The sequence below is a fragment of the Rhinoraja longicauda genome, chromosome 18, assembly GCF_053455715.1.
Source record: "Rhinoraja longicauda isolate Sanriku21f chromosome 18, sRhiLon1.1, whole genome shotgun sequence".
NCBI classification, from domain to species: domain Eukaryota; kingdom Metazoa; phylum Chordata; class Chondrichthyes; order Rajiformes; family Arhynchobatidae; genus Rhinoraja; species Rhinoraja longicauda.
The window spans coordinates 40,246,641-40,269,246 of record NC_135970.1 but is presented as its reverse complement, the minus strand read 5'-3'; the positions used below and the strand labels follow the sequence as shown (position 1 = coordinate 40,269,246).

At 41.3% G+C, this 22,606-nt stretch overlaps 1 protein-coding gene across 5 annotated transcripts in view; it reads left to right on the top strand.

Moving 5' to 3' along the window:
* LOC144602435 (uncharacterized) overlaps nucleotides 1-22,606 on the top strand; it is a 64,678-nt gene that overhangs the window by 7,861 nt on the left and 34,211 nt on the right. For 4 of the 5 annotated variants that reach the window (XM_078415560.1, XM_078415561.1, XM_078415563.1 and 1 more), the window contains exons 2-3: nucleotides 17,057-17,151; nucleotides 21,536-21,719. In XM_078415560.1, the coding sequence (XP_078271686.1) occupies nucleotides 17,057-17,151; nucleotides 21,536-21,719 (279 nt within the window). Of the gene's footprint in view, nucleotides 1-17,056; nucleotides 17,152-21,535; nucleotides 21,720-22,606 lie in introns of those variants that run through there. The other variant, XM_078415564.1, reaches the window with a different exon arrangement.

The window sequence follows — 22,606 nt, the reverse complement described above, 5'->3', positions numbered from 1 at the left end:
TGGAGTGGCAGTTCTGTCTTCAGCTATTATACCATTGTTTATCGCATGAATTACGCGTCTGCAACTATATTTTTGGTTAAAATATTGTACTTTAAATGAATTGATACATTGTTATTGATTGATAAAATACATCTCTTGATGCTCCTGAACACATCATCAGTGATGTAACCTGGGGTCATTGGGTGTTTCGGGTCTTTCAACATCAGACACCCTCGCCCGATCAGACCAAGACTTGTGTTCTGGTGACATTCGCTCCTCCCCATGGACCTCCTCTCCTGATCCAGAGCCATCTTGAGGCTTTCTCCGCTGCCTCTGTAGTATTCTTGATGACTCTTCTCACCATTCATATCATATCATATATATACAGCCGGAAACAGGCCTTTTTCGGCCCTCCAAGTCCGTGCCGCCCAGTGATCCCCGTACATTAACACTATCCTACACCCACTAGGGACAATTTTTACATTTACCCGCCAATTAACCTACATACCTGTACGTCTTTGGAGTGTGGGAGGAAACCGAAGATCTCGGAGAAAACCCACGCAGGTCACGGGGAGAACGTACAAACTCCTTACAGTGCAGCACCCGTAGTCAGGATCGAACCTGAGTCTCCGGCGCTGCATTCGCTGTAAAGCAGCAACTCGACCGCTGCGCTACCGAGCCGCCCTGTGATGCCCAGTGCACTCAAGCCGTTGTAGAGCGATTGCCCTGCGAAACCTGTGCAGCCAACCTCGATGGGCATACACCTTGCCTTCCAGCCCTGCTTACGGCTGTCTATGACCAGCTCTTCGTACTTGGTCTTCTTCCTCTCGCGAGCCTCCTCCAGACGGTCCTCCCACGGCACTGTAAAGTATAATGTAAAATTGTATCATTTATTCTGCTGTAGTGAAGTTTTGCTCCCGTTAAGGATGAAAAATGTGATGCCACCTGCTCAAAAACCCACATTTTTCTCATGATTGACTTCATACCCATTGCGATTTTTTTTTTTTTTAAAGCATGGGGCTGTTTATTTGTTTCTGGTACATGTTTGCTTTTGGGGGATAGACACAAAAAGCTGGAGTAACTCAGTGGGACAGGCAGCATTTCTGGGGAGAAAGAATGGGTGACGTTTCAGGTGTAGACCCTGCTTTAGATTGCTTCTGGGGGACCTTATTGTTGAACTGCGGGTAATTTTTCATTTCACTGCACATTTATGTGTATGTGACAAATAAATTGATTATTGATTAATTTTTGGGCAAAAAAATGTGACTTTCTGGACTTTGCTCAACATATATTTCAATTATGTCTACATTTAAACTTCTGAGAACACGGATATCTGCAAAAAGCTCATGCTTTGCTGAAGTTATGGTTATTTGAGCAGTGAGTTAAATTCTGCGCCAAGGTTGCAGATCTACCTGGTGACTTCGGGTGTGAGTGCAATCCATCACTGTGGGATTTTGCAGAACCCACATTGCTGATGTGAACCATAGTCTGCATTTGCAGCTGAGACTTTTTTATTTTCCACCAATAGCAATTGACATTTCAAACAACAAATTGGATTTATGTTCCCTTCCAATGGGTGATATTGGGAGGTGTTCATTTTGTGACAAATGGAGATGCCACACTAGTCAGACTTATCTTATTATCTCTAAATTGATAGGTAATTTAAGCTGAACCTCAACCACATTTGTGTGGCAACTTTTCAACTGGTCAGGTATTGGTACTTCAGTTGTCAGGTGTATTAGAGTAAAGAATTGATGTACAATTTGTTTGTCTGAGTTTATATACCAGGAATACTGCTGCAAGCAAGATTTTCATTGAGCTGGTACATCACCATACTTGCGGGCTTGACAATAAACTTGACTTGGCATGAAGTAAAACTCTGTCATCCCAGCCAACTGCTGTGGTTAATTACGTCATATGGGTCTTGTAATAAATTCTATTATTTTATGCACGCACTGAACCAGTATAACTTGATGCAAGAAGTTGTCTGGAACTGGAAATATTTTCCGCGTTTCTGGATTATCAACAATCAAAATATTAAATCACCTTAAAAAAATGTTTAGAAACTGCTGGAAGAGAAAAGTTAAATTGGTTAAATCTGTAATTAAGGGTTGCACTGTTTAATTATATTTAGATTATGGAAACATTCCAACATCACATTTTAAGCAATGTATATATACAGGTTTGTAGGTTAATTGGCTGGGTAAATGTAAAAAATTGTCCCTAGTGGGTGTAGGATAGTGTTAATGTACGGGGATCGCTGGGCGGCGCGGACTTGGTGGGCCGAAAAGGCCTGTTTCCGCGCTGTATATATATGATATGATGATATGATATGATATAAATGCTCATGGAGTCATAGAAATTGTGACGCAGAAGACCTTTTTAGCCCACTATATTGTTGAAATAATATAATCCAAAGCTAATCCATCTTCCCAGTAATTGGTACAAATCCTAATTTCTACAGTTGTACCATATATATGGAAGCATCTTCTCCCTTCCCTGCCCCATTCAAATTAATCTATGCTGCACATCTGCCTTGGAAAAGCAGCCAATGTAATCAGGGACTACTTGCAGCCTGGTCATCTTCTCATACCCTCTACTGTCGAGCAGAAGATACAAAGGTTTGAAGGCATGTACTACCAGACTCAAGAACAGCCTTATATGACCCATAAAATTACCCCTCGTATGCTAGAGATCTATTCCCAAACTTCCAATTGACCTCTTTGCACCTGTTAACCCACACATTCTCTGTAGCTGTAACACTATATTCTGCGCTGTTACTCAACCTGATATACTCCTATGGTATGGTTTTCTTGGATAGTACGCAAAACAAACTTTTCATTACGTCGGGTCCACATGACAATAATAAGCCAATACTAAAAATAGTTCCGTAGTCACAGTTTATCAGATACACATTTTCATTTTCAAACACTACCACACTTTTAGGCAAATAAGTCTCGGCCCCTGACCACCTTTATTTCCACCCTGCAGTTTATATGCTGTCTTTTTACATTCCTTCCTCACCAAAAGACTACAAGTACAATAATGGGACTGGACATTGTTCTTACCTGCTAGGTACCCATGAAAGCTTGATACTTTAAGAGTTAGGGCGTTTTTATCAACAAACGAAGTGGACCATTGCCTGTTGTGCCATGCCTGTTGCTATGGAAGTTGATAATATGTGGTGACTAGATACACCACAGATGGCTGGTAGAGGTATTTATTCAAACTCTCAAATGTAAAGACAAAGTACTTAACTTGTACAACAAATTACTGATCAAGGCACGAGGTGACCAATGTTTGACTTACCCAGCCTTCTCTCATTTCTTGAGTGTTTGGCCTAGTTTCTCATGCCAATCTGGGGTTTGATAAGCAGTTAAATCTTGTTTTTACAGAACCTATCTCACTTTTAATCCTGGGTAGGTGACGTTTTGGGACGGGACCCTTCAGACTGATGGAAAGGGGGAAGGAAGGTGGAAGAGAGGAGGGGGAAGGGTGGTTGTCCAACCATCCGCCTATCAAAAAACCCTTGCCTGTGTTCACCAGTTATCTGCTATGCTTTGTCCTCTCCTTCCTCTTCTGGCTTTCTTCTCTCTTCCCCCCCACCCCACATCCTTACTATTGCTCTGAAGAAAGGTTCCGACTCGAAGCGTCGCCATTCCATATTATCCAGAGATGCTGCCTGACCCACTGAGTTGCTCCAGTACTTTGCATCTTTTTTGAAAACCCCTGTATCTGCAGTTCCATGTTTCCACCTCGTCTTCATTCTATTCTCCAGAGAGGTGACACATTTTATCCATTTTGTTTATCTCCATCCCCATTCAGCCGGACTATTAGCTATCCTAGTCGACTTTCATTTCTCCAGTTATATAGCATCCTAATTATGAAAGAAAAGAACCAGATATTGACTGTTTATGCAAGGACCTCATTCCCCATTTAGGTTTGTGACGTAGCCTTCTGCTGTCCCAACCCAGGTCTCTATCTCCAATTGACAGCTTATTTATTTCTCAGACCCAAGACGCCACTGGAGATTGATCCATGTTTCTTATCTTGCTATAACCAGATGGCTACTATCATGCCTGTTATTTATTTGACACCTTCAGTTTGATTAAAGCAAGCTAACTTCTTAATTTTTAATTCTGTGCAATGAAGCAACAAGAATGGCACATTGGATTATCATCCTTGTCAAATGCCAGCCAACTTTCAGCCTGCATTTGTATTTATTTCAGAGATTTAATTGTCACAGGCTTCTCGTAACCACTCCTCTCAGAATCCTGTGATTAATCAACAGTGGAACTTCATTCCTTCAATTTACTAGCTCTCAACTTTCTTACTCATTTTCTTAGCATTCTCTTACAGACTATCTTTTGCATTTGGCTATCATCGTGTACCAGTTCAATGCTGAGTGTTTTAACCCTTTGACTACCGCATCGGAAATAAAACTGAGAACAATAGACAATAGGTGCAGGAAGATGCCATTCGGCCCTTCGAGCCAGCACAGCCATTCAATGTGATCATGGCTGATCATTCTCAATCAGTACCCCGTTCCTGCCTTCTCACCATACCCCCTGACTCCGCTATCCTTAAGAGCTCTATCTCGCTCTCTCTTGGAGAATTGGCCTCCACTGCCTTCTGAGGCAGAGAATTCCACAGATTCACAACTCTCTGACTGAAAAAGTTTTTCCTCATCTCAGTTCTAAATGGCCTACCCCTTATTCTTAAACTGTGGCCCCTTGTTCTGGACTCCCCCAACATTGGGAACACGTTTCCTGCCTCTAACGTGTCCACCCCTTAGTAATCTTATACGTTTCGATAAAATCTCCTCTCATCCTTGCGTTGGAAGTACGCAGCAGTTCAGCGTATACGGAGGGAGAAACCAAGTTGTTCTTTCAGGTTGATAATACTTCATTAGAATTGGCTTCAATCAATATATTAAAAAAGGAATTGATCTATTCAATGATGACAATGTTGCAGTCCTATGGGATAACAGCAGGACAATGCAACAAATTGGATATTTTTTTCCCCAAGAACCAACACCAGCAGGATGATCTAAAAAATTCTAAGAGTTTAAAAAAATGGTCATTGGAGATAGCAAATGGCTTTTACTCAGAATGATTAACCTTGAACTGTGACCTAGCCTACTCAATAAGATAGTTCCAGCTATATTAAATAGACTCTAGAGTTACGACTTATCTCATTATAAAAGACTAGCCCTGGAATCCAATCAAATTTAAACACTAATTTAGATGGCAATCACAGTAAATTTCCAAACTATTTGAAATGGGGATCTGCTTATCTTGAATGCGTGTCTCCAATGACACCACACCTGTATCTAGTTGGTAAAAATTCTGTCTGATTACAAAGGTATATCAGGATTTAATATGCTTTGATGCATTACAATGGCATTTTTGTAATATGTTATAGGGGGAGGCGCTGATGTATATACATTTATATGCCACGTAGAATCTATAAGTTGCCAGTTTAGAAACCATATCTATGAGAGTACTAAGTTCATGAGTAGGAGATTGGTGACAGCAATATTTTCTCTGGGACTTCTAGTGAACCAAATCCACAGATGGTATAAGATGACACAGTTGTTGCTAGGCTTTCTGAGTAAAATAGTCAAGACAAAAGCTTCATTAATTATAGATAAGTGACTAGTTACTTTATTCATTCATGGTAGACAAGTGTGGTTGCAAGTCCAGCATTTATTGTTCAACTTACTTTGAGAAGGTAATAGTAAGCTGTTGTATTTAAATATGTCATGGTAGGTGTTGGGGTAGTGAAGTGGGGATCTTAGAGGCCTAGTTGACCAGAATGGGACACTGAAGACTGTTTGTCAATTGGGTGCAATTTTGCAATAATGAAAGTCTCATTACTAATGTTAGTTCTTCTTTTAGAACATACAACAGTTCAGCACAGGAACGGGCCCTTTCGTCCACTATGCCCATTGCCGAACATGATCCCAAATTAAACCAGTCTCCTCTGTTTGCACGCGATCCATATCCCTCTGTTCCCTGCACATTCATGTGTCTGTCTCAAAGCCACTATTTTAACTGCTTCCATCCACCACCCCACTCCTAACAGCACGTCCCTGGAATCTACCACTCTGTTTTAAATAAAACCTTGCCCTGCACATCATACCCTTCAGTCTCATATTTTAAACCCTCTATTGCAAAAGTAATGGGGTAAACATAATAAATATTTAAGTTATTTATTAAATTAACTTGATATATAATATACCTTTAATGCCACATTGTTAATGCCGGTAAATGGTCATTCATCCCACAATTTGAATTCCCCAGATCTGTGGTGGTATTTGAAATGCCTCCAGATCGCTGGTCTGGGACACTGGATCGCATTTATTGATTTTTCTCCAATGAATTATTTTGTGCTGCAAAGCAATAAGGTTAGGGCTTCTTCCTTACGGATCTCTTATTAATGCTCAGGTTAAATTACATGTCTGCCTTGTCAATTTTTGAAGAAAAGTAATTTTGATCTGATGATTTCTATCCTATTTAATTACGGAGACAATCAATCGAGAGTGAATTTCTGACAAAACCACTAAGGCAGTAATAATGGTAGATTTCAAATATCAACTGGGATACAGTGTACAAAGTACATGGGGCCAGAATTTCTAAACTGTTCTCAGGATAACCTGTTTACCCATTATGTAGCAAAACCTATATTGGGTTTGGTTGGGGGAACTACAGCAAGATTAGTGAGAAATCATTTTTGTATAGAGGTCATAGAGTTTCGAATTGTTCGGTAAAAGAACTGAGACAAAATATGTATGAATGTTCTAAATTGAGGCATGGATAAACATACCAAACTAGGAACTGATTTGGTAAAACTACATTGTTTATCCTCAAGTAGTTGTTTCCAATTTCAGAGCATGGAATGTGGAAAATCAAGTAATGAAGTTGTGGATTCGAGGGGTTCGAGTTAAATGTCAAACAAAGGTGGGATTGTCAAATACAAGTGTCTGAATGATAGGTTGCTGAGGAGATGAGTTGAAGCATAAAGGGGAAGCTTATGTGAGCACATTTGAATGCAACAAAGCTGAGAAGAGCAGTTGTCATGCTAAGGAAATCCAAATAGGTTTGGAAAAACATTGGCAAGTACAGCAATGAAAACCCATGATGCTTAAGACCAAGAGGATAACAAAATAATATTGGGGACCCTGTGAAAGGTGGTATGGAATGAGGTGGATACGTTTTCTTGATGACATTTTTTGCAGCTGTCTGTCTTAACGAGGGAAATTCGATGCTGCAGTCGAGGAGGAGTTTGAAAATATAGGATTGGATACATTTTTTAAGAGAAAAGTGCCAATAAGTTTAACATCTTAAAGGATAATGCATCGGTTGGTTTAGATGAACCGTGGCTGTCAAAAAGGTAAGAGCTTGGGGAGTTATTTTGGAGGCTCTGACTCAGTCTTTCAATCCCCTGCTTCAGGAATGACACCAGAAGTTTGAAGGGTTGCTGATGGTTGCTGATGTGCCTTTGTTTAGAGTGAGGAAGGGATAAATCAGATGTACAGACCGCTTTGTTTCGCTTCAGTAGCTAGATTCTAACGAATGGTATAAACTATTTTAAAAAGTGATTTTTTTGTTTAGGACATTTGAAGTTGTATAAAATTATTGGGGCCTTGGATGGAGTAAGTAGGATGGACTTATTTTCCTTAGCAAATATGTCAAAAAGATGGGAGGAGCCAGCGCTGCCGTCGCAGCTGCGGCTTGCCTGCAGTCCGTCTGTCTTTTTGTTGTTTTTGTCTGAATTGTAGTTTTAATATGGTGTAGGGTTTGTATGTTATGTTTGGGGGGGGGTGGGAGGGAACGGGAACTGTAAAATTCTCTCTCCCGAACGGAGACGCAATCTTTGTTTCTGTGTCGTGTCTCCGTTCCCGCTGCGGCCTACCACCGGCCATGCACCTGGGACCACCTGGGCTCTGGTTCGCAGAGCCCGCGGCCCGGACTCACCAACTGCAGCGCTGGCTGCCTTCGGATGCTGCGGGAGCGGCTGCGACTCGTCTCCGGAGGCTCCGGCGCGGGCCGCGTGGACGTCGGAAGCTCGCAGGCCCCTGGGTGGGGGCCGACATCGGGACCTCCGGCAGCAGCAGAGGCAGCGTGTTCACCCGCCCCGAATCGCGGGGCTTGGGTCGGCCCGCCGCGGACCTTTCACCGTCCGGCGCGGCCTGGAATAGGCCGCGGGATTTTCACCGCCCAGCGGGGGCTTCAATGTCGGGAGTCCCGACGTGGCAACTCCAACAGCCTGACCGCGGGAGAAGACATTCTGGCCTTCCATCACAGTGAGAAGGGACTGGAGGAGACTCACTGTGATGGATGTTTCTTTTTGTTTGGTGTTAGTTTGTGATTGTATGTGTTATTGCATTTTTATTGATTAATCTTATTGGTCTTATTGTTCAACTGCGGGTAATGTTTCATTTCACTACACATTTATGTGTATGTGACAAATAAACGACTATTGACTATTGAAAATAAATGGTAAGATTAAACAGGAGGTGCAGGAAAATATTTCTGTCTGGGGGACAGTGAGAGTCTGGAACTCATTGCCAGGAAGGAAAAGTTAATGCAGAAGCCAATCGTCATCTATATATTACTATCTTGTTTGTTCCCCCGTTTGACAATAGACAATAGACAATAGACAATAGGTGCAGGAGTAGGCCATTCAGCCCTTCGAGCCAGCACCGCCATTCAATGAGATCATGGCTGATCACTCTCAATCAGTACCCCGTTCCTGCCTTCTCCCCATACCCCCTCACTCCGCTATCCTTAAGAGCTCTATCCAGCTCTCTCTTGAAAGCATCCAACGAACTGGCCTCCACTGCCTTCTGAGGCAGAGAATTCCACACCTTCACCACCCTCTGACTGAAAAAGTTCTTCCTCATCTCCGTTCTAAATGGCCTACCCCTTATTCTCAAACTGTGGCCCCTTGTTCTGGACTCCCCCAACATTGGGAACATGTTATCTGCCTCTAATGTGTCCAATCCCCTAATTATCTTATATGTTTCAATAAGATCCCCCCTCATCCTTCTAAATTCCAGTGTATACAAGCCCAATCGCTCCAGCCTTTCAACATACGACAGTCCCGCCATTCCGGGAATTAACCTAGTGAACCTACGCTGCACGCCCTCCATAGCAAGAATATCCTTCCTCAAATTTGGAGACCAAAACTGCACACAGTACTCCAGGTGCGGTCTCACCAGGGCCCGGTACAACTGTAGAAGGACCTCTTTGCTCCTATACTCAACTCCTCTTGTTACGAAGGCCAACATTCCATTGGCTTTCTTCACTGCCTGCTGAACCTGCATGCTTCCTTTCATTGACTGATGCACTAGGACACCCAGATCTCGTTGAACTCCCCCTCCTCCTAACTTGACACCATTCAGATAATAATCTGCCTTTCTATTCTTACTTCCAAAGTGAATAACCTCACACTTACCTACATTAAACTGCATCTGCCATGTATCCGCCCACTCACACAACCTGTCCAAGTCACCCTGCAGCCTTATTGCATCTTCCTCACAATTCACACTACCCCCCAACTTAGTATCATCTGCAAATTTGCTAATGGTACTTTTAATCCCTTCGTCTAAGTCATTAATGTATATTGTAAATAGCTGGGGTCCCAGCACCGAACCTTGCGGTACCCCACTGGTCACTGCCTGCCATTCCGAAAGGGACCCATTTATCCCCACTCTTTGCTTTCTGTCTGTCAACCAATTTTCTATCCATGTCAGTACCCTACCCCCAATACCATGTGCCCTAATTTTGCCCACTAATCTCCTATGTGGGACCTTGTCGAAGGCTTTCTGAAAGTCGAGGTACACCACATCCACTGACTCCCTTGTCAATTTTCCTAGTTACATCCTCAAAAAATTCCAGTAGATTTGTCAAGCATGATTTCCCCTTCGTAAATCCATGCTGACTCGGAATGATCCCGTTACTGCTATCCAAATGCTCAGCAATTTCGTCTTTTATAATTGACTCCAGCATCTTCCCCACCACTGATGTCAGACTAACTGGTCTATAATTACCCGTTTTCTCTCTCCCTCCTTTCTTAAAAAGTGGGATAACATTTGCTATCCTCCAATCCACAGGAACTGATCCTGAATCTATAGAACATTGAAAAATGATCTCCAATGCTTCCACTATTTCTAGAGCCACCTCCTTAAGTACTCTGGGATGCAGACCATCAGGCCCTGGGGATTTATCAGCCTTCAGTCCCATCAGTCTACCCAAAACCATTTCCTGCCTAATGTGGATTTCCTTCAGTTCCTCCATCACCCTAGGTTCTCCGGCCCCTAGAACATTTGGGAGATTGTGTGTATCTTCCTCAGTGAAGACAGATCCAAAGTAACGGTTTAACTCGTCTGCCATTTCTTTGTTCCCCATAATAAATTCCCCTGCTTCTGTCTTCAAGGGACCCACATTTGCCTTGACTATTTTTTTCCTCTTCACGTACCTAAAAAAACTTTTGCTATCCTCCTTTATATTATTGGCTAGTTTACCCTCGTACCTCATCTTTTCTCCCCGTATTGCCTTTTTAGTTAACTTTTGTTGCTCTTTAAAAGAGTCCCAATCCTCTGTCTTCCCACTCTTCTTTGCTATGTTATACTTCCTCTCCTTAATTTTTATGCTGTCCCTGACTTCCCTCGTCAGCCACAGGTGTCTCTTACTCCCCTTAGAGTCTTTCCACCTCTTTGGAATAAATTGATCCTGCAACCTCTGCATTATTCCCAGGAATACCTGCCATTGCTGTTCTACCGTCTTCCCTGCTAGGGCCTCCTTCCAATCAATTTTGGCCAGCTCCTGCCTCATGCCTCTGTAATCCCCTTTGCTATACTGTAATACCGACACTTCCGATTTTCCCTTCTGCCTTTCCATTTGCAGAGTAAAACTTATCATGTTGTGATCACTGCCTCCTAATGGCTCTTTTACCTCTAGTCCCCTTATCAGATCAGGATCATTACACAACACTAAATCCAGAATTGCCTTCTCCCTGGTAGGCTCCAGTACAAGCTGTTCTAAGAATCCATCTCGAAGGCACTCTACAAACTCTCTTTCCTGGGGTCCATTTCCAACCTGATTTTCCCAGTCTACCTGCATGTTGAAATCTCCCATAACCACCGTAGCATTACATTTTTGACACGCCAATTTTATCTCCTGATTCAACTTGCACCCTATGTCGAGGCTACTTTTTGGGGGCCTATAGATAACTCCCATTAGGGTCTTTTTACCCTTACAATTTCTCATTTCTATCCATACTGATTCAACATCTCCTGATTCTATGTCACCCCTTGCAAGGGAATGAATATCATTCCTTACCATCAGAGCAACCCCACCCCCTCTGCCCACCTGTCTGTCTTTTCTATACGTTGTGTACCCCTGAATATTCAGTTCCCAGCCCTGGTCCTCTTGTAACCATGTCTCAGTTTGTGCTGTATGTTTGTCCTGTAGTGGTTTCTTTGTGCGGTTTTCATCCACAAAAAAAGCGGTACGGCCCCGGGGGACACTCCCCGCCCGGCAACGGTCGGGTCCACGGATTGGTTGGGTTGCTAGGCCCAAAGGAGAGCTTCCCACCCAATGGTTCCGGCACCACTCACCGATGGCCTCACCTCCGTTCGCCGCCGACCTGCAGGAGACGTTTCAGGTCCACGGCTCCCTCTGCCCGCAGCACTGGCCACACAGGGCAGAGGTGAGTGGCTCCCACTCACCTTCCCTGTCCCCCCTCGCCCGCCCACGGTCCCAGGGGACACTCCCCAGACCCATTAGGCCCAAACCTTTCCTTCATTGGTCCAGCACCCTCTCCTTCCCCCCCTTATCCCTCCCCACTCACCCACTCCATCTCCCCTCTCCCCCCACCCACTGATCCCTCCTCAACCCCCCTTATCACCTCCCCCATCCCCTCCCTCAGCCGTGCCTGCAGGACCGCCCGCAGCAGCGATTTTCGCCCAACAGGTGCACACCCTTCTAGTCACATTTTAAAAATACTTTGTATATGAGATTATCCGACTCATACAGGATTACAGGAGTAATACTCAGTGTAAGATTGTGCGAGATTATAGGTAACTTTCTCTAAAGGCACCGATGTAATGGGTTGAAGGGTCGCTGTCTCTCAAACTTTTTTAGATATTCCGATAGCACTGATTCTGCAAAACCTGAATGCAACAAGTTGTGCATTATCACGCCAGTTAAAGTCATCACACTGATAATTTTTCTTTAAATTGTTAATTCAAAGACTCATGTACTCTTAAAAATTCTTCGGGAAGCTGTACATTTGCTTGTAATTCAAGTTACTTAAGTGCATTTGGTTCATGTGGAATGTGTAATGACTAGAAATATCAGTGAATTAAACAATGACCATGATCTGTGTTTATCTGAAATCAATTAAAAAAAAAAACACAATCCAAGAATTCCTTTGTTTCATTGCTGAAAGGTGGGAGTATCTACAGCTTGTTCTTATCAAATAACAGTTCTATGACAGCCTTTCTTTCTGTTCCCCCACTGTTCTTGTTATTAGAAATGGTCAGATGTATATTCCATAGTGATATCAAAAGGGCACTTTATGCCAGCTCAGATCATTCGGCCACATAGATGCCATGGCAAGATGTGTTCAGTTACCTGGCAACATGAATTCTACCAGATGGTTTGCATCATTCACTCGGTACCGTTCACATCTCACTTGGCACAGAAGGTGGCTGTGATTTAAAAAAAATAATGATCATAAAGTTTGTGACCTTTATAAAATGTTTACTGAAAAGTTAAAAGATAAAAACACTGGTGAGCCTGTGAACTAATTTGCATTCGACAGTAATTTATAAATATAAACAAAATCAAAATGAGTTTGGCCTAATGGAAAGTTTTAGCTGAGAAGCTAAACCTACCGTTGATACAGGGATACATTTTGAACTTTACACTTAAATGTGGAGATACTTATCAAATAGCTGAAAGCATTTTTTAATTTTCATTTGGTTTTCTATTAGATTATGCCTTGCATTCTTTAAGCCTCTACAAGCAGCCCATAGTATCCAAGATCTCAGAAGCATTAACTGTTCCCCACCTCTAATTTTAGTGATAGACACAAAATGCTGGAGTAACTCAGCGGTTGAAGCAGCATCTCTAGAGAAAAATAGACAGGTGATGTTTCGGATCGGGACCCTTCTTCAGTCTGATTGTATGTGGGGGTTGGGGGAGGAGGAGGAGACTGGAAGCAAGAAAAGGAGGCCAAGATAAACCAGAGCCGGCAACAGATGATCTCAGGCAGGGAGGTTCCCTGATAAGCAGCTTGTTCTAATTTTAGTGGCTTGTCACACAAACTATATTAAAGTTGCAGTGCACATTTATTCTAATGGCAACATGCTCTTGATGTTAATATAAATACTTCAAGCATTGAAGTAGGTTATAATGCTATAATATAAATACTATAGCATTGCGGCAGCTGGATGAGCTGAATCCATTTGTCAGGGTCTAGACCTCATTGGTTCAAAGGCATTGGTATCAATAGCATGTTCAATGGACCAGAAAATTTGGCAGATCATTGGAATTGGATGACATGCCTTGTAGAGAAATTAATTGTAGTATTTTTATTCTCGGTTACTCTATATGATTGATACAGCTGAAATAGCAAAATTTCTCCTATCAACTGTGTTGAAGGGAGTTTCCATAATTTTGTCACTTTCAACAACCTTATGACTGAGATTGTTGAAAGTGACGTCACAATGTTGTTGGTAGTCTGGGGTTGTATGTATATTGTGCAGCACCCAATTGAAAAGTTTTATCCATGATGTAATTTGATTGTGAAATAGTGGGGGAATTAGAAAACATTGAAATAAACACGTCTGTTGGATCTCTTCAGAGATGCTGCCTGTCCTGCTGAGTTATTCCAACATTTTGTGTGTACAAAATAAACTTAAGGATGGATTCTCAATTTCTCCCACTCTTGCATCTTTTCTTTATCCGCATTTTCTCTGTAGCTTTAACACTATGTTCTGCCTGGTTTGGTTGTATTCATGTCTGTTTTGATCTACTTGGATAGCACGCAAAACAAAATTTTCACTGACATGCTTGTGTTCTGGTGACCATTTTGGGGCACTTCTACCAACATAGAGTGCAACATGGGTTTCAGGAGTAACTTTGGTACCATTTTCCTGTACTAACCATATAAACTTTGATTCTCTCTTCCCAAAAAAATCTCTATCTTCTATCCTTTATATACTTAATGAAGGAAAGTCTACAGCTCTTTTTGGTAGCAAATTACAAAGATTCAATGTCCTCTGGGTGAAGACATTTTCCCGACTGGTCCACCAAGTCCACACTGACCACCGATTACCCATTCGCACTCGTTCTATGTTATTCCACTTTCTCATCCACTCCCTAAACATTGTGGGCAATTTTGCAGAGGCCAGCTTGCCCACAAGCTCGCACATCTGTTGGCTGTGTGAGGAAACCGGAGCAAACTCACGTGGTGACGGAGATTTAGCAAACTCCACACAGACAGCACCTGAGGTCAGGATTAAACCCTGATCTCTGGTGCTGAGGCAGCAACTATACCAATTATTCACAATCTACCAATTATTCACAATCGATAAAGATGGTTTGGCTAAAGAGACATAAAACGTTAGAAAATGTGAGTATGTGAAGAAGGGTCTCGACCCGAAACGTCACCCATTCCTTCTCTCCTGAGATGCTGCCTGACCTGCTGAGTTACTCCAGCATTTTGTGAATAAATACCGTAGAAAATGTGAGTGGTCATTTGGCTGCAAACAGGCTTCAAGAAGATATTGGCAAACTGAGTGAGCAGGCAACGTTATGGCAGATGGATTACAGTGTGGAATAATGTGAGCACATCTACTTAAACGGGGGAAAAAAACACGTTAAGCAGTTTTTTTTAATGGTGAGAGATTGGGAAATATTGATATTCAAAGATCACTGGTAAGTTGCATGCAGGTGCAACTGGTACTGAGAAAGGCAAATGGTACATTGGCCTTTATTGCTGATTACAATTATGAAGGACATTGTTAAAACAGCTGGAGCATTGTGTACAGTGCTGGTCTCCTTATCCGAAAAGAATATGCCTGAGAGAGTGCAGTGAAGATTTGTCTGACTAGTTCCTGCATTAACAAGTTTCCAAGAAGTCGATAAATACAACACAGGATTAGGCTCACCTCGTCTTCGTTAATGCCAAATTAACCACATGGTCCACATCTGTACATCGCCTACCTGGTCACGTCTGTCCAAAAACCTCTTTTCACCCCTACCACCCCTCATGACAGCTTTTCCAGGCACCTAAGAAGAGAAAATTTGCCCCTCAAATCTTTTTATATTTTCCTCCTCTCACCTTTGGAGTTGCACATTCTTGTATTTGGCATTTCTGTCCTGGGAAAAGGGCTCTGGCTATCTACCCTATCTATGCCTCTCATAATTTTATACTTCTATCAGGTTGCCTACTCTGCTTCCAATGGTCAAGAAAAATCCATGTTTGCCTCATCTCTTTATTGCTCACCAGAGGTTATGTAGTCTAGGCCTTTCTCAAGAATAGTTAAAAATGAGAGGAGCTCTTACTGAAATGTACCGCACTTAGTTTTCTATTAGGTGCAGTAAAGGATGTTTGCTCTAAAGACATTGAGGGATGTCATTTGTTTTTTTGTCTCTAATTGATCCCAGTTGGATGGATCATGGCTCCATTGAGTTTTGAAGGTGAGGAGATTTGCAGCAGAGTCATATATCATATCACGGAAACAGGCCTTTTCGGCCCACCAAGTCCGCGCCGCCCAGCGATCCCCGCACACTAACACTATTAACACTATCCTACACACACTAGGGACAATTTTTACATTTACCCAGTCAATTAACCTACATAGTCCTAACATTAGTGAGCAGATTCTTTGTGAGTAAGCACTGCTTGTTTTTGTTAAAAGAACCAACTACATTATTGGATCCGGTGTTGCATATAAACCAATATGGGGAATGATGACGGATTTCCTGGTGAATCAGAGGAGTTTCACAACATTGGTAATTTTGTGGTTTGTTACTGAGCTCTGCCCTTTCTTGAAATTTTCTCAGCTGCTGTGCTGGGTTTGAAGTTTGTCTCTTAAGTAGAAGTGTAGACCTCTAGCTGGTGTTACAATAATTTAACGTCTATGGTGTATCTACCATTTTGTGAGTGATTATGGAGTGTGAATAGCTCCTAAACACAGATTTCTAAAATTGTGATAACGTAGAAGGTTGCTATTTGGCCAGTAAGGCTGTGCTGGTTCTTCGTAGAGCATTCCAGTTTGAACAATTTCCTGTTCTTGTCCCATTGTCTTACAGGGTATTTCTCCATTATGTATTTACCCAATTCCCTTTTGAAAGCCACAATTGAATCCACTTCCAAGTTGTGCATTCCGTTGCATAATTGGTCTCTGTAAAAAGACCACCCTTGACAACATCCTGGACCTATAGCCAATCTCTTCAATTTTATCACCTCTACTCAACCACTGCAATGGGAGGATTTGTTCTCAACTTATTTGGTCAAAACATGATTATTTTATATACCTCTATTAAATCACCGTTCAACCGTTTCAAGCCAGAGCAGCACCTGATTCTCTATTATATGTGATGGGAATCTCTCAATTCTAGAACTATTTAAGTAAACTTTATTTGCGCCCCCTCGTGCCTTCTAATTCTTCCTAGTCAGGTTCACTTTAGTACACAATACTGTTGTGACCTGGTGAATGTTTTATTAAAGTTCATGTTAACTTCCCTTTGGCAGCTTTTTTTATCACTGACAGATGAGAATATTTGATGGGCAATTTAGGAATACTGAAATCTGGCATTTGGACAGGCTCGGGAGGTTTATTCCATGTTGTTTAGCTGATCTTGATTCTTTCTTTGTCAGAGGCCTGGTGGTGAAAGGCAATGGGAGAACATCTAAATAGCAAGTAGAAGGCTTACGCTTAAGCTATTAACCTGTTAACTGTAATGCTTTTTTAAACTTGGGTGATTTAAAATTGAACTCTGATTAAAGTTTTTAAAATGCTGTTAATTATCAATATTTTTTCATTGATCCCCAGGAGTTAGAAGATGCTTTGTTGGTCGATAACTGGGATTTTTTGGAGGAATTGGTTTCTAAACTACTTCGAGGATGTTACCAACGCAAAGATATTAAGTGAGTTGCACTGCCATTTCTAGGCGATATTCACTGATGCATGCGCATTTCAGCTGAATTTATTCTGTTTGTTGGTAACGTTTGAGATGTCAGATTTGCGAAGTGTCCATGCTGGTATGTAGCAGCAACCTGCCCGATATGTTGTCAGACAGGATTTAGTAAACATTGGTTTTGTCAAACTTCTAAGGAACAATAACTTTTCAGTAAGCCACAATCTCACAAGCTTGTTTTCAAAACATTATATAACAGTATAATTTTGAAACTATGACATCTGCACTTTGATCGGTGAAATAGGTAAAATAGTATATTTTTCCAGTCAGTGGAAAAACTAAGTCTTGGTGTTTAGGTATTCGTAGTGTGTTGGTTAACAATGTACATGGTAGACATGCAGGTGTGGCAAGTAATGAACATTAAATTGTATGTTTATTGAAAAGGAGTTTGATTGTTCAGTGAGGACGTTTTTCAATAGTTGAGGCAACATCTGGAATGCGTTATTCGGGTAAGATCTCCTTTTTTAAAGAACATATTTACATTTGAGACATGTTCACTGGATTGGTTTTACGAGTTTGAGATTCTTGGAATAGTGGTAATCTCAATTAACGGTATTGGCCAACTAGAATTGAGTTGCAAAATCTCACTATACATATACCTCAGAAGGCAAGGATGTTGATTATATTTGAGGCTGAGATTATTTGACATGAATGGAAGATTAACATGATTTTTTGAATTGGTCCATTGAATGAAGTAGAAGCTCAGCATGGTGTGGAAATAGATCCGAGGGGGACATTGCTTCCATGTTACAGGTATACATTAGTAGAATTGCAATTAAAGTTTGTTTTCCACACCGACAGGGAAATGTTGAGTTTTTGCTGAAACTATTTAGTGAATGGATTGAATATTATGCATTTTAACTCTTCACCACTGATACTGCACCGTGAGAGCAGAAAAATAATACAACCCTAGTATGTTTAAGTGGCATGTCTTTTTTTGTTCTTAATAATTAATTTCCTCTCTAGTAGAATAGCTGTACCACAGAAGTCATCTTGTTGCCAGCTGCATATTTCTGACATAAGCTTGAGTCCAGCTCCCCCCTGATCACCTTCCACATCTTGATTCAATTTGCTCTAAGAAACCAACTAGTCATTTATCAGTCCTGAATCACAGTATTAGTTAAACCCCCACTTTACCTCTGGGGAAAACTAATATTCCATCTGTTATGTTCATAAAGCTCACCAAATAAGTAATGTTAAAATGGTGTGGGTACCAACCAGCTATGTTCAGTGGGAATTTTCTCATGTGAAATCACGCCAGCAGATCTAAACCAAGTCTTAAATATTTGTGCTCTTAAATTTGTGCTGTGATCCATGTGAGCTTTTGTTGTCTCCAGTTGCAAATGGAATATTGATAGTTTCCCAGCACTTAACAGCTTGCTTGTTGTGTTGTTCATCTTTGTACTTGAAGATGAGCAGCCATCCACTTGTGTCCTACGTGTGGGCGTGCCTTCCGGGCCCGGATTGGCCTCACCAGTCACTTCCGGACCCACGGTCACCAATCCTCCAACTGAAAGTGAAGTCATGGTCGTCTTCGAACCCGAAGGACGAACAACAACAACTTGAAGCATCAGTGCTAAATTATGCTCCTGCGCTCTTGCACCAAACCCATTTTGGCAAATTTCTAAGACTTGTGTACCATGTCAAAAAAAAAAATTATGCAAGAGAAGGATTGTGATTTTGTAATAACTACCATAAGCCAATATTAATATTCTTAGTCCTGATGGATGGTCTTGACCCAAAACTTTGACAATCGCTTTGTTTTTTGACATGCTGCCCAACCTGAATTCACCCAACTCCTTGTTTTTTGCTTAACATTCTCAACCTGAAATATACTTGATGAATTCAACAAAATACTATTATACAACATAGAATAGAAAAGCTGAGGAAGAAACTCTTTGGGCCATGATGTCTTATTTACATGGCCAGAAATGAGACCGAAAAGTAGATGCAAGCAGGGAGACCAAAGGTATGGTAAAAGTACTGAATGAGTACTTTCAATATGCCCTTTATGATAGAAGGAAAAAAAAACAAATCGCAGTAAATGAAGAGGCAGTTGCAATACTGTACAAGGATACAAGAATTAGATGCAGGAATAGGTCGTCTAAACCTATTCTATCATTTATCAAGAGCAGAGCTGATGTAAAATGATATATTTAAACAGGAAGAATAAAAAGAGGCAATTTAATCTTTAGAGATCCTTTCTAAAAGAAGCTGCAGGAACATAGGCAGTATACACAAATCTTTGGAAAAGGACAGGGCAGGTTGTGAAAGCTGTTAATGCTTAGCAGATCGAAGTTTTATAAATAGAGATATAAAGTGCAACAGCAAAGTTGTCTTTAACACTAAAAATCAAAACTGTAAAGGTATTTCTAAATCTGGGCATCAGGAAGACTGCTGAAAAGTCAGATGATGATTTTCATCAGCTGGAAAGGTAGGGCTTTTCCTCATGGAAGATAAGCTGAGGAGATCGGACAAGTGTTTGAACCACCATGACAATAAAGAGAGATTTTCCATTGGAGAACCACAAAACTGCTGTGATTGGCCTAAGAATCAAAGGTCACAAGAGGGAAAGCTTTCACATTAGGTGAGTAAGGAATTAATTCACCAAAAGGTTAGAAGTTTGAAGATAGACCAATGTATTGGTGAATACATTGGTCAAGAACTATCTCCAATGTATTCACCAATGTTATGATGGAAGATCAAAGATTCAAGGTTGCAGAACAGGTCAGAATTGGAGGACTGCAAAGATCTTGGTGGCCAGAGATGACAGGTTACCCAAAATGCGTGGGCAAGGTCAAACATTTTTTTAAAGCATTTAAAAAAAATTGACGTTACCTTGCATCGAGGCCAATTGGCCCGTGTAGCACTGGTTGAGATAAGCCTTGCTTCTTCCAAGCTTCCAGCACAGTCTGGCGTCTTATAGGTTATGGCTCTCAAATGCACATAAAATATTGCTTAAATGCAAGGTAGGTTTCTGTCTCTGCCGTCTCTTCAGGCATTGAGTTTCAAACTTCAACCACCATCTGTGCAAAAAAAAAGTCTTCATTCCCCCTCCAATACTACCAATTACTATGTATCTTTGTGCCCTGGCCTTTATCTGTTCTGTTAAAGGAAATTGGTCCTACCTCTTTACTCATCTAGGCCCCGCATAATTTAAAATAGTTAAATCTCTTCTCAGCCACCTCTGTTCCAAATAAAACAGCCCTGGCTTATCCAGTAGTCTTTACAGCAATTTTCCAGTCCTGACAATGTGTGAAAGTCCTGGCAGTATCTTTCTTGTAACGTGGGGTGACTAAGCAGTCTGGGAGCCTGAGTAGGTCAATGGGGTCAGTCCTATCCTCCATTCTCATATCCGCTCTATCCTATAGAGAGGAGGTGAGGAACATTTGATGCTCGCTGTCTGAAAGCTTGGCAGAGCTGTAACCCACAAGGTTTGATGTCATGCTGGAAACTGGGATTGAGGTTTTACTTTGAACAGCACATGTCTGTTAGTCTCCTTTATCGTAAATTTTCTGATGTACTTTTTTAATGAACGTGTGTGTTTATTTGAATGTCTCCTTTCATGAAGTTCAAATAAAAATATACTCCATTCCTTGGAGCCAGGGTTCAACTGTTTTGGCTGTCCTGACCAGTAGTTATTTTGCAGATTGCTTATGGAATTTTATAATGCATGATTAACATTGGAAGAATTTACTTAATATATACTCAGAATTAATATGCACTATCCTGCCGAGGTGCCTTAATAACGTGATGGCCTCTGCTCGAGACCCAGGGTTTTGAGGTGGAAGGAGAGGTGGTTGACCCTGGCTGTGTGATCAGCTGAATAAATACACAGCTGGGATAACAGATCAGAAAACTAATTCTCCCGAGCCCTGTGCCGATGGCAATAATGCATTCGCCACTTAATCAACATATTCTAGTTTTGATTCTGAAAGTTGCTGCTTTGTTTCTTAATCTATTTCATGTTTTTTACTAAAACATAAAATATCTCTCCAGCTGGCACAAGAAAAATCTACTTGAATGCATCGAAGACCTTTTGTGGCTTGAATCCCAGATATTTAATTTGATGTGGAGCATTACACTTTCCATTCACTTTGTTTCTGGCATATATCCCCTATTCCTCCAAATAGCACAAAGGAGACCTCTGGAACTTCAAGCAATGTCTTTACAATTGCAGAATTAGTTGACTCCAACTGCTGTAAAATCTTTTGGCACGGCATTTGGTATATTCTGCTGTGACCTGAAGCTTGGATTATGGCATCTGACACAGACAAAGGCACTCGTTGACTCACTGAAATAGTTACTCAAAAGTACTTTGTTTATCTCATCAGCATAGAGAATTTCCACATGTATCTTGAAGACATCATACGACATCGATGGGAACTCGAAGAGGGGAAGGAAAACCCACTTCAGGGAATACACTTTAGGGCTCTTTCTTCCAGGATAATAGTCGAAATTTTACACAGACTCTGTGATTACCGTTTGGATGCCACAGATGTATTTGACCTTCTAAAGGTGAGGGATTCTTTTCTCTCAAATATATCATGGTACAAGAGCTCTAACTGGAGTGCAGCAGCACTGGTCAGGTTGTTGGCATGTTGATGTTTAATGTTGTAAATACTTAGTTTTAGTGTGTGCCACCGTACGGGGTCATCTTATCCATAAATGCTGAGCACTGTGCTGTTGGGCAGCAATTTTTTTCCAAGTTGCGAAGCTTTCGTAGAATAATTTTGTTTACAATGGCTTCTCAGTTTAGCTCCAGAATGGGTAAAGACCACTTGCTGACAAATTCTAGCAATTGTTCTGCTCTGATTCAGGATTGAGGATGTTTTCACTAATTTCCATCAATATTACACATAGTTATGGTTTGTTAAAACATTGCTGTAAATGCAGGAATATTAGGAAAATCCAAAGATAAGAGAAGACGTCTGTACTTCTGGCTGTTGTTATTATGTTTACAGCTTGACTCTAGATTTAATGCTTTCCTGAACTCTGAATGTCTCCAAATCCACTTTTTCGGGAAGTATTTAAACCAGTTCTCTTTTTAAAGTTGCTCATGACATCTGCTTTTGTGATTTACTCTATTCCCCCATGGCCACCCAACCACCTCCTGACAGTACATTCCAGATCAGACTTTAATCTTTCACTGCCTTAAGGAGAATACCCACAGTTTTTCTAGTCTTCCCATTCTGATCCCTTTTGCTGATTGGCTCAACAAAGTGTCATTCTAGAATTGAATGTAGTAATAGAGCTTCGGCTTCTTTAAGCTTGTGCCTCTATTATAAAACCAAACATCCTTTCCTTTTGAAAAGCAAATTTCACAGTGACTTTCCCCTTTAGGAAGGGTCTCGACCCGAAACATCACCCATTCCTTCTCTCCTGAGATGCTGCCTGACCTACTG